Source organism: Pogona vitticeps, chromosome 3, assembly GCF_051106095.1.
Source record: "Pogona vitticeps strain Pit_001003342236 chromosome 3, PviZW2.1, whole genome shotgun sequence".
Classification (NCBI taxonomy): domain Eukaryota; kingdom Metazoa; phylum Chordata; class Lepidosauria; order Squamata; family Agamidae; genus Pogona; species Pogona vitticeps.
In genome coordinates, this window is record NC_135785.1 from 157,894,719 (window position 1) to 157,911,286 (window position 16,568).

At 42.2% G+C, this 16,568-nt stretch overlaps 1 protein-coding gene across 2 annotated transcripts in view; it reads left to right on the forward strand.

The window, feature by feature from the left end:
- Window positions 1–3,018: 3,018 nt before the first annotated feature.
- RBM26 (RNA binding motif protein 26) overlaps window positions 3,019–16,568 on the forward strand; it is a 60,910-nt gene continuing 47,360 nt past the window's right edge. For both annotated transcript variants that reach the window (XM_078391397.1, XM_078391398.1), the window contains exons 1-3: window positions 3,019–3,231; window positions 13,461–13,579; window positions 14,846–14,982. In XM_078391397.1, coding sequence (XP_078247523.1) covers window positions 3,161–3,231; window positions 13,461–13,579; window positions 14,846–14,982 — 327 coding nt within the window. In that variant the 5' untranslated portion in view covers window positions 3,019–3,160. The remainder of the gene's footprint in view (window positions 3,232–13,460; window positions 13,580–14,845; window positions 14,983–16,568) is intronic.

The window sequence follows — 16,568 nt, forward strand, 5'->3', positions numbered from 1 at the left end:
TGGTCCTCAACCTTGGGCCTCCAGGTGTTCTTGGACTTCAACTCCCAGAAATCCTGGCCAGCAGAGGTGCTGGTGAAAGCTTCTGGGAGTTGTAGTCCAAGAACTTCTGGAGGCCCAAGGTTGGGGATGACTCCTCTACAGCTCTCATTAGTTCTTGTAAACTCAAGACAGTGCTTCTTTCAGGGAGGCAATCCATCTTGTACAGTATTTGGTCTTCTTCTTTTTCTGCTGCCTTCTACCTCTCTCAGAATTACTGTCTTTGCCAGAGAATTCTGCATTCTCACGATGTTCCCACAGTAGGACAGACTCAGTTTCAACATTTTTGCCTCAGAGATAGGTTCACTTGGAGTGGGCACTCATCAACTGTGACGTGTTCTCTGCCCACTTCAATCTTGTGGATTGAACGCCGAACCTTCTTGGCGGTGTCCCTTTATCAAGACATGAACTGTTCTCTGTTGGGGTCTGAAGGGGATGGGCCCACGGGATGTCTCCGGACTCACTATAGATCTCTGCCTTTCTCTTCTCTGTTCTTCCCTTTTTACCCACACTTTGTACAGTACTCTTTCTTTTGCTTTCCCTCCTCTGTCTCCCCCCCAGTGAGGTGGCTTTCTATACAACTGTCGTCTCCATTCCCTTTCAGCGTACTCACGGGGCACTTTGAATTCCACCCACTCTCCTGTCCAAGGGTCTTCTTGTATCAACTCTACAAGCTCTTCTTTTTCCTCCACTTTCTCCTCTCTTCCCCAGCATGGTTCTACCTCTCCCCCTCCTTCTTCCCCCTTTTCATCTACCTCTTTTCCCATCTGATTTGCGCCCCTTTAGTCTCTTCCTTTATTTCTAATTTACTTAATTCCCTTTCTATAACTCCCGTCTCTTGCTCTTTTGTCTTTGTTTCAGAGTTGGACGGTACACTCTCCTGATCCTGGTTGAGGTGACTCTTCGCCTCAGAGAGGGCTAGTTCTGACAGATTGCTTTCATATAACCTATACGAACTTGCCCTACTGCTTAGTTCATGGCTTTGTTTTCTTATATACAGTATATAGCATGAATCACATCTCAAGATGTTTGCCTTCAGAGACCAGAAAATGGAAGACAGAGGAAAGGCATCAAAGGAAATACAGTGATGCCTTGACTTACAAATGCCCTGACCTACGAACAAATTGACTTATGAACAACTCCAGCTGCAAAATTTTGCTTTGACTTGCAGCCGGAACTTTGACCTATGAACAAAAAAAGGCAAGGGAAATGGGGCGGGAAATTAAAAAAAAAAAACCTAACTGTTGGCTCTTCTTTGTAGCTCTTTTGCCCCAACAGTTAGGGAAAGGGATGTGGCGGCAGTGGCGGGGTCCAGCTGGGAGGCAAGGACCCATCCCAGCCGGGCTCTGGCTCCTGGCTGGACTCCCGGCCAGATCCCGGCTTGGACAGCTGCCCATGGCTAGGAGGCTTGAGAGGAGGCTTCGTGGGGTGGTAAGTGTCCTCCTTTTTACTGTTTGGGATGGCTTTTGCAGAATGCAATTGAGCTGGTGGGTTTATGTTTGTGTTTTGTTTTTTGCAGCCCCAGGGCTTGCAGATTTTAATTTTTTTGGAGGGGGGTATTTTTTTCTTCTGCCCATCCCGGCCGGGCAGCAGTGGTGGAGCCCAGGCCAGGCAGTGGTGGAAGGCCGGGTGAACTCCAGGACGGCTCCCCACCGACGGTGGTTTTGGTGGCAGCGGGGTCCGCGCGGCTGCGGGGAAGGCCGGGTGAGTTCCCAGACGGCTCCTTGCTGACAGTGGTTTCAGTCGCAGTGGGGCCAGGTCGGCTGACCATGGCTGGGAGGCTTGAGAGAAGGCTTTGTGGGGAGGTAAGTGTGCTGCTTGTTACTGTTTTGGATGGCTTTTGCAGGTGGAAATGGGCTGGTGGGGTTATGTTTGTGTTTTGTTTTTTTGCAGCCACAGGTGCTTGCAGATTTTAGTTTTTATTTTGGGGGGGGTATTTTTTTTCTTCGGCCGGAATGGATTAATGCGTTTTCAATGCATTCCTATGGGAAATGGTGCTTTGACTTAGGAACATTTTGACTTACGAACGCCATTCCAATACAGATTACATTCGGAAGTCAAGGCACCACTGTAACAGAAAGGAAGAGGCGGTCTTCAAAGAGATATCGAACATGCTTCCCACAGACACCCTGTGTTAAATGAAAGCATGCCACACTGTGGTTTTTCAAGAAAATCGGAGCTTGCTTTACCACGTTTATGATTTCTAAGTAACTTGGACCATGGCATTTAAGTCACACAATGCATTAAGATCGCAAATTCCAGCAGCAGAGTTATGTCCAATATACAAGTCTCCACCTCGTAAATCCGGAGGATCAAGCTCCCTATACAGAATGTCTGTCGTGCGTGTACATATACTGTACATATAAATACTGTAACACGTAAGGGGGAAAACGCAGCGCGTCATCACGGGATTTGTGAATGTGATACTAGAAACCCTGTCCTCCCAATGTTACTGTTTATGATTTCTCGCTAGTATTCCCTCTTTATACCAGTGTCTCCGCTGGAAATATTTCCAAGATAGAAATATCTGCTTTACAAGGAGAGCAGTGGTCACTTAAAAACGTACCCCTTGAGGGTGGCAGAGCTGGTTGTCCTTTTTAAAACCTCTTTTTAGGAGACGTAGGTGGCGAGATCCCCTTCTCCCGAATGACTAGTGACCATTTCAGCCCTCAGACCCCCCACCCACCCCAAGCACGACACACGCCCTCCGGACGAAATCTCCTCTTTGCGCCTTCCCCATTTCCGCCTTCCCTGACCTTCGTCCCCTTCCTTTCTCGCGAGACTCCCTCAAGCCTCGCGTCAGCTCTGCGTCGCCATCTTAGCCGTTCTGGCGCGTCTGTAGCCGTAGTGGCCGCGCGAGGCGAAGGCGGTGGGGTGGTGGGAGGGGAAGGGTTTCGCCTCGGACCCTGGGGGGCCGGCTGGATCTGGTCCAGGCTGCGAAGAAGAGCGCCTTGGGCGGCGCGGCCCGCTCCGGAGCGCGCGGGGCCGGCCTGGCTCGGCCTGGCGGCGGGGTGTCGGGTCAACTGCCGCTCGTGGTCCCGCCCCTTTCTTGGCTCGGGCCACGGTCCCTCGCGGCCCCCTCGGCCACGGCTGCCACGGGGAGGCGGGGTCGGGGCCGCGCTGGATGGTGGCGAAAATGATCATAGAAAACTTCGAGGCGCTGAAATCCTGGCTCAGCAAAACCTTGGAGCCCATGTGAGTAACCGGCGGCCGATTCGGCTCACTCCGGGTCGGGCCCAGGTCGTGGGGAGGGGAAGAGGGCGAGGAGAGATGGGCCCCCTCACCTCGGGGCGTGAATCCGCAGCAGGTCAGGAGCCTCTTTTAACTGCGTGCGCTTTCTTGATTGGAGGGGGGGGGGAGGATTCCACCAACATAAGCTCCATTTCCGTTGGAAGAGTCGTTCCTTCACCTGCGTGTGTAACGACGTTACAACGATGTGGCTCTTGTGACTAATCGTAACTTCCCCGCCTCTGACACTTGGTTTAACTACGTGGTGGGTTAGGAGCATTTCGCTACCTGGTGTCTTGTGATGATGCAGCTTAGGTACCGACTCTACAGTAATTGCAACAATGGAAACTAGGACTGTATTGTTTAAATAAAAGGGACGTTTCTCACACAGGTGCCCCTCCATGTATTGGACAACATCACCTTATGGCTGGGGATGGTAGGACTTGTACTGTAGTTCACCTCGGGAGTCTCTCAGGGTGTGGAAGTCTGCATGAAAATCTTATTTATTTATTCTATTTATACCCCGCCTATCTGGTCAATGTGACCACTCTAGGCGGCTTACAACATAAAATACATAACAAATATAAGAAAAAATTATTGTCCTGGAGTGGTGAGACTGTGGACCACTGCTGTACAAGGGGGGGTGTAACTTGCTCTTTCCTTGGTACACCATCTGTGCCCTGAATGTTTTTGACTTTTCCATACATTTCGATTAGAACTGTATACTGTTTTCAGTTAAGTTTGTTTGCTTTTTAAAAAAAAAATTGTAGATTATGTTATGCCAAATCTTAACAAGATATGCAAGTCATTTTTAAGTTTTATGTAACTTTTAACACCCTCAAATTGATGGATGTGTGTGATGCTTAGAGTTGTTAGTCTTCCCAGCCAGATTTTTGTTGTTAATGTCAATAAAAGTAAACATAATTTCTTAGTAGGATTTACTTAAGTGTTGCAGTTCAGTTGACTGAGTGGGTCTGCTCTAATTGGGATTTGCTATAGGACATTGGCCCACATGTTTTATCTACAGTCTATTGGTTTGTTGCTATTACTAAGCTGTGTGTTTTACAGCTTACGTTTCAGTATTACTTAAAATATAATACCGACCTTGGAACTGAAAGTTCAGTTAATTTTCAAGTTGTCAGTACAGATGAATTCTTGCCTCTTTTGAGATCCTTCTTTCAAGGAACAGTTTGCTGAAGCAAAGATTTAATTACATAGTTTGATCTTTCATGCTTTAGTAGGTAGGTAGCTTTCTCTAATTTAGAGTTTCACCTTAGTCGCTGTTAATGGTATGCTGACAGTGGAGATTTGAAAGGTTTGTACTGAACATTTTGATCTGGAAGGCCATGGGAGTTCTTATTTGGATCTTCAAGGCCATGTTGTGGGAGTTGAGATACGTTCCAATGCATGATGTTGGGGATGGTGAAAACTAACTATTGTGCAAAAACTTTGTGTGATCTTAAAAATATATTTTGGATGTGTTGTCTATTCTATTTCAGGAATTGAACATTATGTTGCTTGTTTGTAAGTATATATCAACTTGATTAAATCTCTGTAATCTTCATGTTGAGAAACAGAGCGCAGAAGAGATGCAGTTGGTGAATAGTTTGAAAAGATGTTTGTCACCCCAGTAGTTTTTCTTTCAGACATAGAAATAGATATAGAAATAAGAAAAGTTATTATACATACCTGAAGGTAGTTCTTTACCTGAGGAAAGTAAAACTGAGTCCTTGAGGAAGAAACAGATTGAAGATTTGTTTTTGTGTGCTGTATCAGTAAGGGACATTCTTGAGCTGTCATGAGTGCCCAGTGAAGTGCTAAGATGTCAGTGTTTTTGAATGTAAGTTACCCATCATGTGGAAAATATTCATGAATATATTAGTGATCAAAGAAACTGATTTTGTGTGAGATACGTACTCTTTAGTACAGTTCTGAAAGTTACTCTTAAGAAGCAGAGATCTGTTTTCTAATGAGAAAACCAGTTTCTTCATTCTCAGCCTCCCATTGCTGTCCTAGCACAGCACAGGGAGTGAGAAGACACAATGCTTTTGTGACAACGATTAATTGTGATGTGCACATACTGTATGTGTTCTTTCGTCCTTTTGGCCATAACAAGAATCGGCTACAGATATAATATCAGCAGTAATTAGTTCCAGCTGTGGAGAAGCAGCACTGCTTTGTGGTGGCACCATGCAAGAGGAACAGGGCATATGTAGCCACCATAGTATTTTTGTTTGCTTATTTGCAAGGAAATGCAATACATCAGGGAGTACCTTCAAAGGTACTTTTTTTTCTGGCTTAATTGTACAAATTTTGAAAGACAAAGGGTTTAAATAGAGCCTCTGTAGCATTGCAGGATTCCCTGCCTTAGGAAGAGTTGCAAAGTGCAGGACGTTGGGCAGGTTCCTGTTTTCTCTTCAGGTGACCCTTAGGAGCAGCTACTGTCCCTGGAAATGCTGAACTTCTGGCAATTGGTAAACACCTTTTTACTGGTTTTATGCTGTAAAAAGTAATGTTTCAACATAAAATTGCAATACATATAAAAACAGTCCAATTCTACAGAATTCAGTTGTGGGTCTTGCTGCAAGTTAGCCATGTGTTAGACTGCAGCTTAGGTGTTCTTTTTTCTGAGTGTTAAGCAAGTGGTATGTCTGATTATTCTAGATGCTACTGTATCTACATATTATATATCTCAAGCAAGGAAGTATTTTAATTGCACAGTGATACTTGTCAGCCCCCCCCCCCCAGCATAGGCCTAGTCTCCACATGCTGTAGAATGAGGTGGTTGAAGTCGGAGGAGGCAGGAAACCTGTATACTTCAGGCTGCATTAAAGGATGCCATCCCTTCAACTACTGGAGTTGCACATCAGGAAAATAAGTTCTGTTCCATTCTATCCATCCTGCTTTTAATGGAATCTATTCATCCATTATATTCTCACCTCATTCTGCTGCATGTTTGAACCACACTGTCTTCTTTGCAAATATGTAGCTTAGGAACACATTGTCTTATGGGGGGTTGTGTGTTTGTGTGTGCACTTTTTAAATTGTTAATACCAAACCTACTCCAATGTAAGTTTTTGTTTTTGAAAGGAGGATTGAATCTAAACTAACCTTGCTTGTTTTGCCACTTATTTTAGCAGTCAATTTTTTAAATGTGGCATTATTAAATGGGAAACAGCCAGGGTGAAGACAAGCTTTTGATCTTCTGAACGATCTATTCTCTATTTCCTTAATAATATGTTGATCTCCTGTGTTGGAGGTCTCCCTGGAGATGCCATTCATATAGACTGGGCAAACATTTCCATTGTTGCTGCAGGTGTTGATTCACTGCAGTATTCCCTGTGGCTTTTAATCATGTTTATGTCTCATTTAAACTCATTATTTTGGTTTCTGGTGCACACTTTGTTTCAGGGTGTTCAGCCTTCAGTGCTTTACCTCAATCATTATCCTTTTAATACTAATTTATTGTATTTCAAGTTAAGGAAGGTGTTGCACATTTGTAGGAAGCTAGGGATCATTATATAGATCTACTTCCCTTATTTTTTTTCATGAAATATGATTTCTGCAGATTTCCTCCCAGTTTGTTAGGATAAACAAAGCTTGACCCTTTGCCATATTGTTATGGCAATGTTTTCCAAAAACCCAGGAAAGAATAGAAAACTACAGTATATAGAAATATCATGTGGGGGGTTACTGTATTTTTCGCTCCATAAGACGCAGCTAATTATGGAGCGAAAAATACGGTGCATCGAAGACAAAAAGGCAGGGGAAAAGGACGGGAGATTCAAATTTTCCTGCCCTTTCCCCCTGCCATTTTGCCTCCCATGGCGGCGGGCAAGCCCTGGGAGACCTCCCTGGGGGTCCACGTGGTGGCAGTCGGCGCCTTCGGAGGGCTTCAAGGGCTTTCTCCCTGACATCAGAGGAAGCCCTTTGAGACCTCTGGAGGCAAAAAGGCAGGGGGAAAGGGCAGGAAATTTGAATTTCCAGTCCTTCCCCCCTGCCTTTTTGCCTTCGGAGACCTCCTGGGGGTCCAATCACGGCGGTGGGGGACCCACAGGAGGTCTCCTATGGCTTGGAGGAAGCCCTTGGAGACCTCCTGGTGGTCCCCTGCTGCGTGATCCAACCCCCAGGAGGTCTTCAAGGGCTTTCCCCCGACATCAGAGGGAGCCCTTGCAGAAGTGTACTCGCTCTATAAGACGCACACACTTTTCACCATGCTTTTTGGGGGGGGGGTAAGTGCGTCTTATGGACCGAAAAATACGGTCTGTACCTAACTGTCTTCATTTGCTTGAACGGAAGAACTTCTGGAATTGAGAGATAATTCATGTTGTATTTTCTTCATGACAACCTTCTTCCAAGATTTCAGCTTCCCTGAAATCTTGTGTTGTGTAACTGTGTTAGGTAGCCTTTGCCAGCAGCACACAATACAATGACATTTGAGGGTGATATGCCCCATGTCTCAGTCCACAGTCCTCTCTTGTCTGTAAATGATCTGCTTTTTCCATACGTAAGGACACTCTCACCGTGGAATAGCCCTTTTGAGTCAGAGTTAAAATGGTTTAAATGTACTGATTAGAAATCCGTGTTCCTTCATTTCAGTAATGGTATACGCTGTACAATGTAAATTAGATTTATTAGTATATAGATAACAAATATCAGCATATATGAAGTTTGAGGTTTTTAGAATTAATTTAAAAACAAACAAACAAGGAACATGTCAACTTGTGAGCCTAGTTTCAACATAGACTTTTTCAGTTATAACTTATTATGCTTCCACACAGAGATTTCCTCACACTGTCAGTAAAAAACATAATGCAGCTATTCTTTCTTTTCTTCTTCAACAGATTTTCACTTAAAAGGAAAAGGGGGGAAGAAGCAGAGGGAAAGCATGGGAGGGTTAAAAGAGGACCACAAAATCTCCCCCCCCCCCATCACCAAGATTCCAGAATAAAAGCCCAATTTGGAAACATCTTTAAAACTGTAAGGTCTTATCTCAGGCCACAAACTTTGATTCTGAAACAGCATCTGTTCTTTTTAAAGAATATGAAGTATTCACTTTAAATCTTGTGCTAATTATTATGGTGATTCCTACCCTGTTTCCCCAAAAATAAGACAGGGTCTTGTATTAATTTTTGCTCCAAAAATGCATTAGGGCTTATTTTCAGGGGATGTTTTATTTTTTCTATGTACAACCATCTACATTTATTCAAATACAGTAATGTCCTCTTCTTCTGGTTGCTGCAGAATGGTGGAGGATGGGGTTTCACTTAACTAGGGCTTATTTTGGGGGTAGGGCTTATATTATGAGCATCCTGAAAAATCATACTAGGGCTTATTTTCATGTTAGGTCTTATTTTAGGGGAAACAGGATAGTAAGGAACTAACTTTTTCCTGGTTCATGAAGTACAATCAAAATAGCTCAAACATAATTTTTAATTTTTTAAAAATTCCGTCTTTGAATTAGTTATGCTATTTTGAAGTATTCTTAGTTTCCCGGAACCATTTCATAAGATTCCATTGAGCATGGCTGTCACAGAGTATCATTTGGTCTGTTGCAGTGGTTCCGAGTCATGGATCCCCAGATGTTCTTGAACTAAAACTCCCAGAAGCCTTCACCACCAGCTGTGCTGGCCAGGATTTCTGAGAGTTGCTGTCCAAGAACATCTGGGGCCCCAGAGTTGGGGAGCACTGTCTACTGGTTTGTTGCAGTCAGTTCTTCAGACATTTGTCAGAATTCTGTTGATGATTTAAATATGTGTTACATTAAATTATGTAACTCACCACAAAGAATTGCTGTTGAGTAGTCAGGTAGCTTACCAGGCACGTGCCTGTTGAACTGTCTGGTGTGCACTTAATAAAATGATCTATCTTCTAGGAAAAATGCACTAAGATGAGACAAGATAGTCAAGTTTTAAGTTAGGTCCCATGCCAGTATACTGTAGTGGCCATCACACCTGCAGGTTAAAGGATCTCTGGTTGAAGCAACTTGGAAAATACTAAGGATCTGTCCTTTGGATGAACAGATTCCCAGCCCCACCTCCTCTGGTGGGCACCCACTCAGAGGCCGCAGGGCAGGGCAGCTGGAGTGGTGCCTCTGTGTGGGTGCCCACTGGAGGAGGCAGGACTGGGAACTACCAAGCATCTGTTTGTCCAAAGGACAAACCAGTGGTTTATGCCCATCTCTAATAAGATATTAGATTTCAGTTAATTTTAACTTTATTGTCTTCATTTAGCAGAGGACATTATGGCATTTGTTTCTGTTATTATATTTGGTGTTGATTATTACTGTGTTCAACTGTTGATTTTGTTGGTGGGTGGTTATATCAGCGATCCCCAACCTTTTTGGGGCCGCAGACTGGCTGGGGGGGGGGCAAGCTCCATGCACCTAGACAGTGCCTGTTTACTATGGGAGAGTATTAAAATATAGTAAGTAAGTGTTAAACTGGAATGCTGTCTTTTCTTACCTCAAGGCTTTGTTATATGATATCTAAAATAAGATAATTTGTATGACAGAAATGGAGTTGCAGACAAATGAAAAATTGGGAAATAAACACCCTTGGGTTGTTTTCAGAGAGAGCAAATTGTTTTGTTTAGCTTCTTTTCAACATGTTTCAGCCTCATTGTTGTGTCACTTACAATTTTTTCTAAAAATACGTAATGTGTACTCATTGATCGTGTATCCACTATCGATCATTGTTCACAAAACATGTCATTTCATGTGTGTAGAATTTCTGTGTGCAGAAAGCAAAACATTCACCCATTTCTAGCCTGCAATTAATGAATCCCTGTTGGGATTCTAAAGTGAGAATGAAGCCAGTGGGGATGTGTCTCCCAAGAATCCTAGCAGTGGCTTGTTAACTGCCAACTAGGAAAGACTGGATATTATACCTTCTGCAAGCATAAAAAAGCAACAGAATTTCAGTGTATGTTTAATATTTTCAGTAAATTTCAAACACTGAATTTCTGGTTGTATGTAGGACCAAATTGAATCTTCCAGAGGCCGGGTGGAGAAAAATCAACGATTTTTAAAAATCAGATTAATTAAAATCACAATTTAAATTTGTTAAAAATAAAGTTTTTAAATAAATCCTATTTTTAAATTTAAATTATGACTTAAATGAAATCTATCTTGTCCAGAGGTGTAGATCTGTGAGGGTTGGGGTTCTGAATCATCGGTAATAACTCCTTGTCCCAGTTTGGATTCTTCATACACAAACTCAAGTTCCAAATATAATGCATTAACATTTATTGTGGGAACTTCAGTAAAACTATTTACATTAAGCTTGATATCATTTGTTTCTTCCTATCCCAATGGAGTAAGGAAACGGTACCATTCTTGAACAGGAAACAGTTGCTCATAGCTAGTGTGTTAATGCTTACATATAAAGCCCTAAACGGTTTAGGACCTCGATATTTGGCGGAACGCTTACTCCCTACTAGTTCTACCCATGTCACCCGTGCGAGCCAGGAGATGAGGCTGAGGAGCCTGACGCTGAGGGAGGCCCGGAAAGAAAGAACTAGAAACCGGGCTTTCTCGGCGGTGTCTCCTCGTCTCTGGAATAACCTACCTCCGGAGATTCGCGCTGCACCCTCGCTGGGTACTTTTAAGAACCAACTAAAAACATGGATGTATAGGCAGGCCTTCCCTTCCAGTTAATTCCTGTCCTCTTTCCTTTTTTTTCTCTTTATTTGATTTATTTTTATTTTTCACATCTTATAGAATCATTTAATTAATTAATTGTTATAAATTTTTTTTGAACTTGTTATCCTTATGTTGTAAGCCGCCTAGAGTGGTCTAAATGACTAGATAGGTGGGGTATAAATACAATAAATAAATAAAAAATAAAAATAAATAGTGTCCCAAAGTCCCAGTTGGTAAAACTGGCCCCAGTCTCTCTATGGTGATAATGACAACAGGGGCATGGTTGCTTCTCCTGGGTATTCACGCTGTCTTGATCATTCTCCTGGCTTATGAAAGTCACAGGTCTATCGTGTGCTGTGTCCTCCACCTAGCTATGTCTCTTCTCTCGTCCTCCACCTGGGCTTTCTCTTTCCTCAATCTGCATCCCCATTCCCGGGCTTCTCCCCCCCCCCCATTATGAGGGCTTTTGAGGAACTACCACTCTCCTCTCATCCTCTTCCCTTGGGACCTTCAGCCTCTCACATTTCTGTGTCTAGAGGTTCTCTAGTCAAGTCCATTCCCAACCCAGGGGAAGGATCTTCTTTGACTTTTGGCTCTCGCTTTCTCCTACCTTTACTAAACTCCCCCTTGGTACTCCATTGTTTAATATATCCTCTTTCTCTCCAGCTTTTCCTTTCTCTTCCTCTCTTGACAATTTCTCTTCTCCTCCCTCCATTCCAGCCTTTTCTGAATGTTCTCTCAAGTTTTCTCCTTCCCCCTAATTATAGTACAAATATTCAATGGCTACTGGAGTGCATCAAAGATTTTCAGAAATAGATCAGTCTGTGCTGTATAGATTTCAGCAAAGTCTTTGACTATGTGGATCATGAGAACCTATAGATTGTTCTGAAATAAACGGATGTGCCTCAGCACTTGCCTTGATGTGTAACTTGTATCAGGGACAGGAAACTACTGTTAGGACAGAATATGGAGAGACAGAATGGTTTCCTAGAGGCAAAAGTGTCAGAAAAGTGTGTGTTTTATCCCCTTATCTGTTCAGTCTGTATGCAGAACATATATGGAAAGCTGAACTAGATTCAAATGAAGGAGGAAGAGTGAAAATGGTTGAAAGAAATATCAATGCAGAAAGCAGCAGTGACTTGATGAAAGTGAAAGAAGAAAATGCCAAAGCAGTACTGCAGTTGAACATTAGGAAGACAAAAATCATGACTACAGAAGAACTATACAACTTTCTGTTGGCAATTAAGAAAGTGAATTTTTTAAAGATTTTATGAACCTTGGTTCAATCATCAATCCAAATGGAGACTGAAGCCAAAAAATCAGAAAAATGTGAGACTAGCATGGGCAGCAATGAACAAATTCGAAAAGATCACCAGGAGTAAAGATGTGTCACTGGGTACCAAGGTCAAGATGATGCACACTATTATATTCCCAATTGCTATGTATAGGTGTGAAAGCTGATAGGAAAAAAATTGAAATTAGTCCTGTAAGGGAGCTTTGCAGATACCCTGGACTGCCAGAAAGATGAACAAGTGAGTTTTAGATCAAATTAAACCTGCAGTTTCTCTGGAAGCAAAAATGACAAAGCAGGACTAGCCTACTTTAGACACATCATGAGAAGGCAATACTCACTGGAAAAGACAATAATGCTACAAAAAGTTGCGGGCCGCAGGAAAAGCGGAAGACCAAATACAAGATAGGTTGACTCCCTAAGGGAAGCCACAAACTTGAGTTTACAGGAGCTGATTGGGGCTGTTGAGGAAAGAACATTTTGGAGATCACTCATTTATAGGGTTGCCATAGGTCAGGGGTGGCTTAATGGCACATAAATTTAGTATTGCATCCAGATGTAGCTTTTGAAACAAACCATGTTTGTTTCTGAACTCAGTCGTGAAACATCCACCAGCATTCTTCATTTTGCTTTATGAAAAGCCAGTATTTTTCATTCAAGAGGCCTTTGCATGGGTTACAATTGCTACATTTGGACATAATTGCTTTGCAACTATCCTGGCTGCCAAATTTATATTTAGTTTCAAACTTTCCTAGAAGAAACAAAGTATGATATTGTTCTCTTGGTAAAACAGTAATTATATTTAGCATGGCTGATTTTCATTTTTAAATCCAAAGAGTTAAATAACATTGTTTAGGGAAATAGGGACTTACAGAAGGTATGTAGAACAGAAGCCACAGTTCCTTTAATACCCGTTAAAATACCAGGTAACAGTTGGGACAAAGGATATGCTGCTAGAAAGCTTGGCTTTTGAATTGGGTGCTGTCCAAGGAAGTGTTTTCCTGTACTTGGTCACTGCCCCTAAGGGTAGTGGAAACCTGTGTCTAGGGTGAAAAACAGGTTGAGCCCTGTTAGCAGTGGTGATCCAAAATGCACTGTAGTATGATGTACGAAACCCCAAAAATGACCTTTTCAATATATATTGATTCTGTATCTGATATATGGCAAACACTAAATGAAGGAGTGAAGATATAGAACACACTGAACATGTTGCACAAGTTTAGAGAAGCACAGACATGAATGTTGCTGTTTTTCTAATTGCAGATGTGATGCAGATCCATCAGCCCTTGCTAAGTATGTTCTTGCTTTGGTAAAGAAGGATAAAAGTGAAAAAGAACTGAAGGCATTGTGTGTTGATCAGCTTGACGTGTTTCTTCAAAAGGGTAAGCTCTTAAATTTTTATGTATTTAAAATACTTATATGCTGCCTTTCTCTTAAAGGATCCAAGTTGGCTTACAGTATTGAAAGAAACAAAAGTAAAAGCTAAATAATGAATTATTACAATATTAAAAAAGCATTAAATGGATATAACATTAAAATATACAGCATCAGTGAGTTGTGAATTTCTCTTATTTAACTTTAATTGTGTTTGGGTTTTAAAAATAATGTCTCTGGCTGGTTCTGCATTAAGTAGAGGAAAAGGTATGGAAACCAGCTATTTTGTTGCACCGTAGAAATATAGTACAACTACTCTGTTTCCCCTAAAATAAGACCTAAACTGAAAATAAGCCCTAGTATGATTTTTCAGGATGCTCGTAATATAAGCCCTACCCCACAAAATAAGCCCCAGTTAAGTGAAACCCCGCCCTCCACCTTTGTGCAGCATCCAGAAGATGAAATGAGTGTATTTGAATAAATGTAGATTGTTGTACATGAAAAAATTAAAACATCCCATGAATATAAGCCCTAATGTGTTTTTGGAGTAAAAATTAATATAAGACCATGTCTTATTTTCGGGGAAACAGGGTATTTAAAAATCATTAGAGATATTTTCTGAGACTGTTACAGTAAATTAATATGTTGTTAGTCTTGCTTTTTGAGCCTGTGCCTGACATTTATCCAGTTGCTGTTAGAAAATAGCATTTTTCCTGCTTTCTACTTCTGCCCTTGTTATGTTGGCCTGAAGTGCTCATCTTTTGTATTTTCTCACTGAAGATTCTAGTCCAGCACATTAAAACATTTTTGAGCCTGAAAATTTCATTTTACAGCAGTTGAACCTATGTCTTCACATTTTTCCTCTTCAACATTTAAACAGCTGGTCTCTAACTGGAGCATGTAACATAATGGGATACTGCCTTTACAGGCCTGAAAGTTCTGTAACTGAAGTCTAATGTGCTAACCAAGTGATGGAAGAGGTTGGGTAGCAGAAAGCAATAAGTATTGCTTGCCAGTTATTAATATTGAAGCCACTTGTGACATAGTAGTTAACATCTTGAACTAGAACAAAATAGACCTGTGTTCAAATCCTGTTTGGCCCTGAAGTATACCGGATCATGTTGGACCAGTATTTTTCAGTCTCATCTATCTCACAGGATTGTTGTGCAGATGAAAATTGGGAGAAAAACCATTCAGCTTGCTAGATAAAAGGCAAGGTATAACAATTATTTGTCTAATGCTAATTTGTATATTTTCCTTTTACCACCTTTTAGAGACACAGATATTTGTTGAAAAACTTTTTGATGCTGTGAATACGAAGAGCTATCTACCTCCACCAGAGCAGCCATCATCAGGAAGCTTAAAATCAGACTTCTTTCAGCATCAGGAAAAAGAAACAAAAAAGGAGGAGGTAGTAATTGGTTATACCTGTTTGTTGCTCTGTTTCTATCGTATTACTTGTTTTTATATGTTTGATGTACTGTGCTAGTCACATACATTTAAATTGCAATTTACTAAAAAGTCACAATATTCCTCATATGCAGCTTTTTAGGATAGACTTCAATATTTTATTTATTTATTTATTTATTTGATTTCTGTACCGCCCATCTGGCAACCCAGGGCACTCTGGACAGTTTATATGGTATAATAAAACAGATTATAAAACAAAACAATACAATAATAGGGCAAAGTATAAGTTAATCAATATAGTATTAAACAGGTAAAGATAATATCAGTAAACATTAAAATGAAAATAGGAAAAGATGGCGGAGTTGAATATTAACTGTTGAATCAAGATAAAATAGTCTGTGAAGGCCTGTCTGAATAAAAATGTTTTTAATAATCGTTTAAAATTTCCCAGTGAGAGCGGCAGGCAAATTTTGGGTGGGAGAGCATTCCACAATTCCGGGGCTATTGCTGGGAACACACAGTTTCTAGTCATTGGTTTCTGAGTCTCTCTCCAGGTGAAAACCCTCAACCGCCCAACCAGGGAAGATCTTACAGGACAGGCCGATCTGGTCGGAAGGAGGCATTCTGCCAAATAATGAGGTCTCAAACCATTTAGAGCTTTGTATGTTAACATAATTACCTTGAAGCTGGCATGGAAACAAACAGGTAGCCAGTGCAGAGCAGACAGGGTGAGGGAAACACGTTGATGTCTCCTCACCCCACTTAGTAATCTGGCGGCCGAGTTTTGGACTCGCTGAAGTATCTGTGACAGAACCAAGGGCAACCCCACGTGGAAAGCATTACAGTAGTCTAATCCTGAGACTACCAGTGCATGAACCAGCATGAACCAGCATGGTGAGGGACCCGGTATTGAGGTAAGGACACAGCTGAGCTATTAGGCTTAGATGGAAATAAGCGGTGCGGACCACTGATACTGTCTGAGATTCCATTGATAGTGCTGCGTCCAAAAGTATGCCCAAACTGAGCACCTCATCCTTCGCGGTAAGAAAGACCCTCCCCCCCAAAAAGAAAGGGAGGCACCCAAACCACAGACACTAGCAGCCCCCACCTGCAGGATTTCCATCTTGTCCGGGTTCAGCCTCAGTCTATTATCCTTCATCCACCCCAGTACGGCACCCAGACAATGCTCAAGGGACAAGACAGCATCCACTGCAGAAGGGTGGAAGGAGAGATAGAGCTGGGTGTCTTCTGCATATTGATGACACAAAGTTCCAAAACTCCTGATGACATCCCCAAGCAGCCTCATACAGATGTTAAGTAGCATTGGGGAGATTAGTGAAACCTGCAGGACTCCACAATTGAGAGTCCATGGAGTGGACAACATCTCCCTAAGCTGCACTTTCTGTGGATGGTCCTTGTGGCGTTCGCCCCTGTAGCCTTGAAGGACTGTAGGAGAATACTACAGTCCTCCAAGAAGGACTGGAGCCAGGCCAAGGCCTGACCACCAATCCCTATCCTGGAGAGCCTTCCCAAGAGAATACTGTGATCAACAGTATCAGAGATCACTGACAGATCAAGAAGGACCAA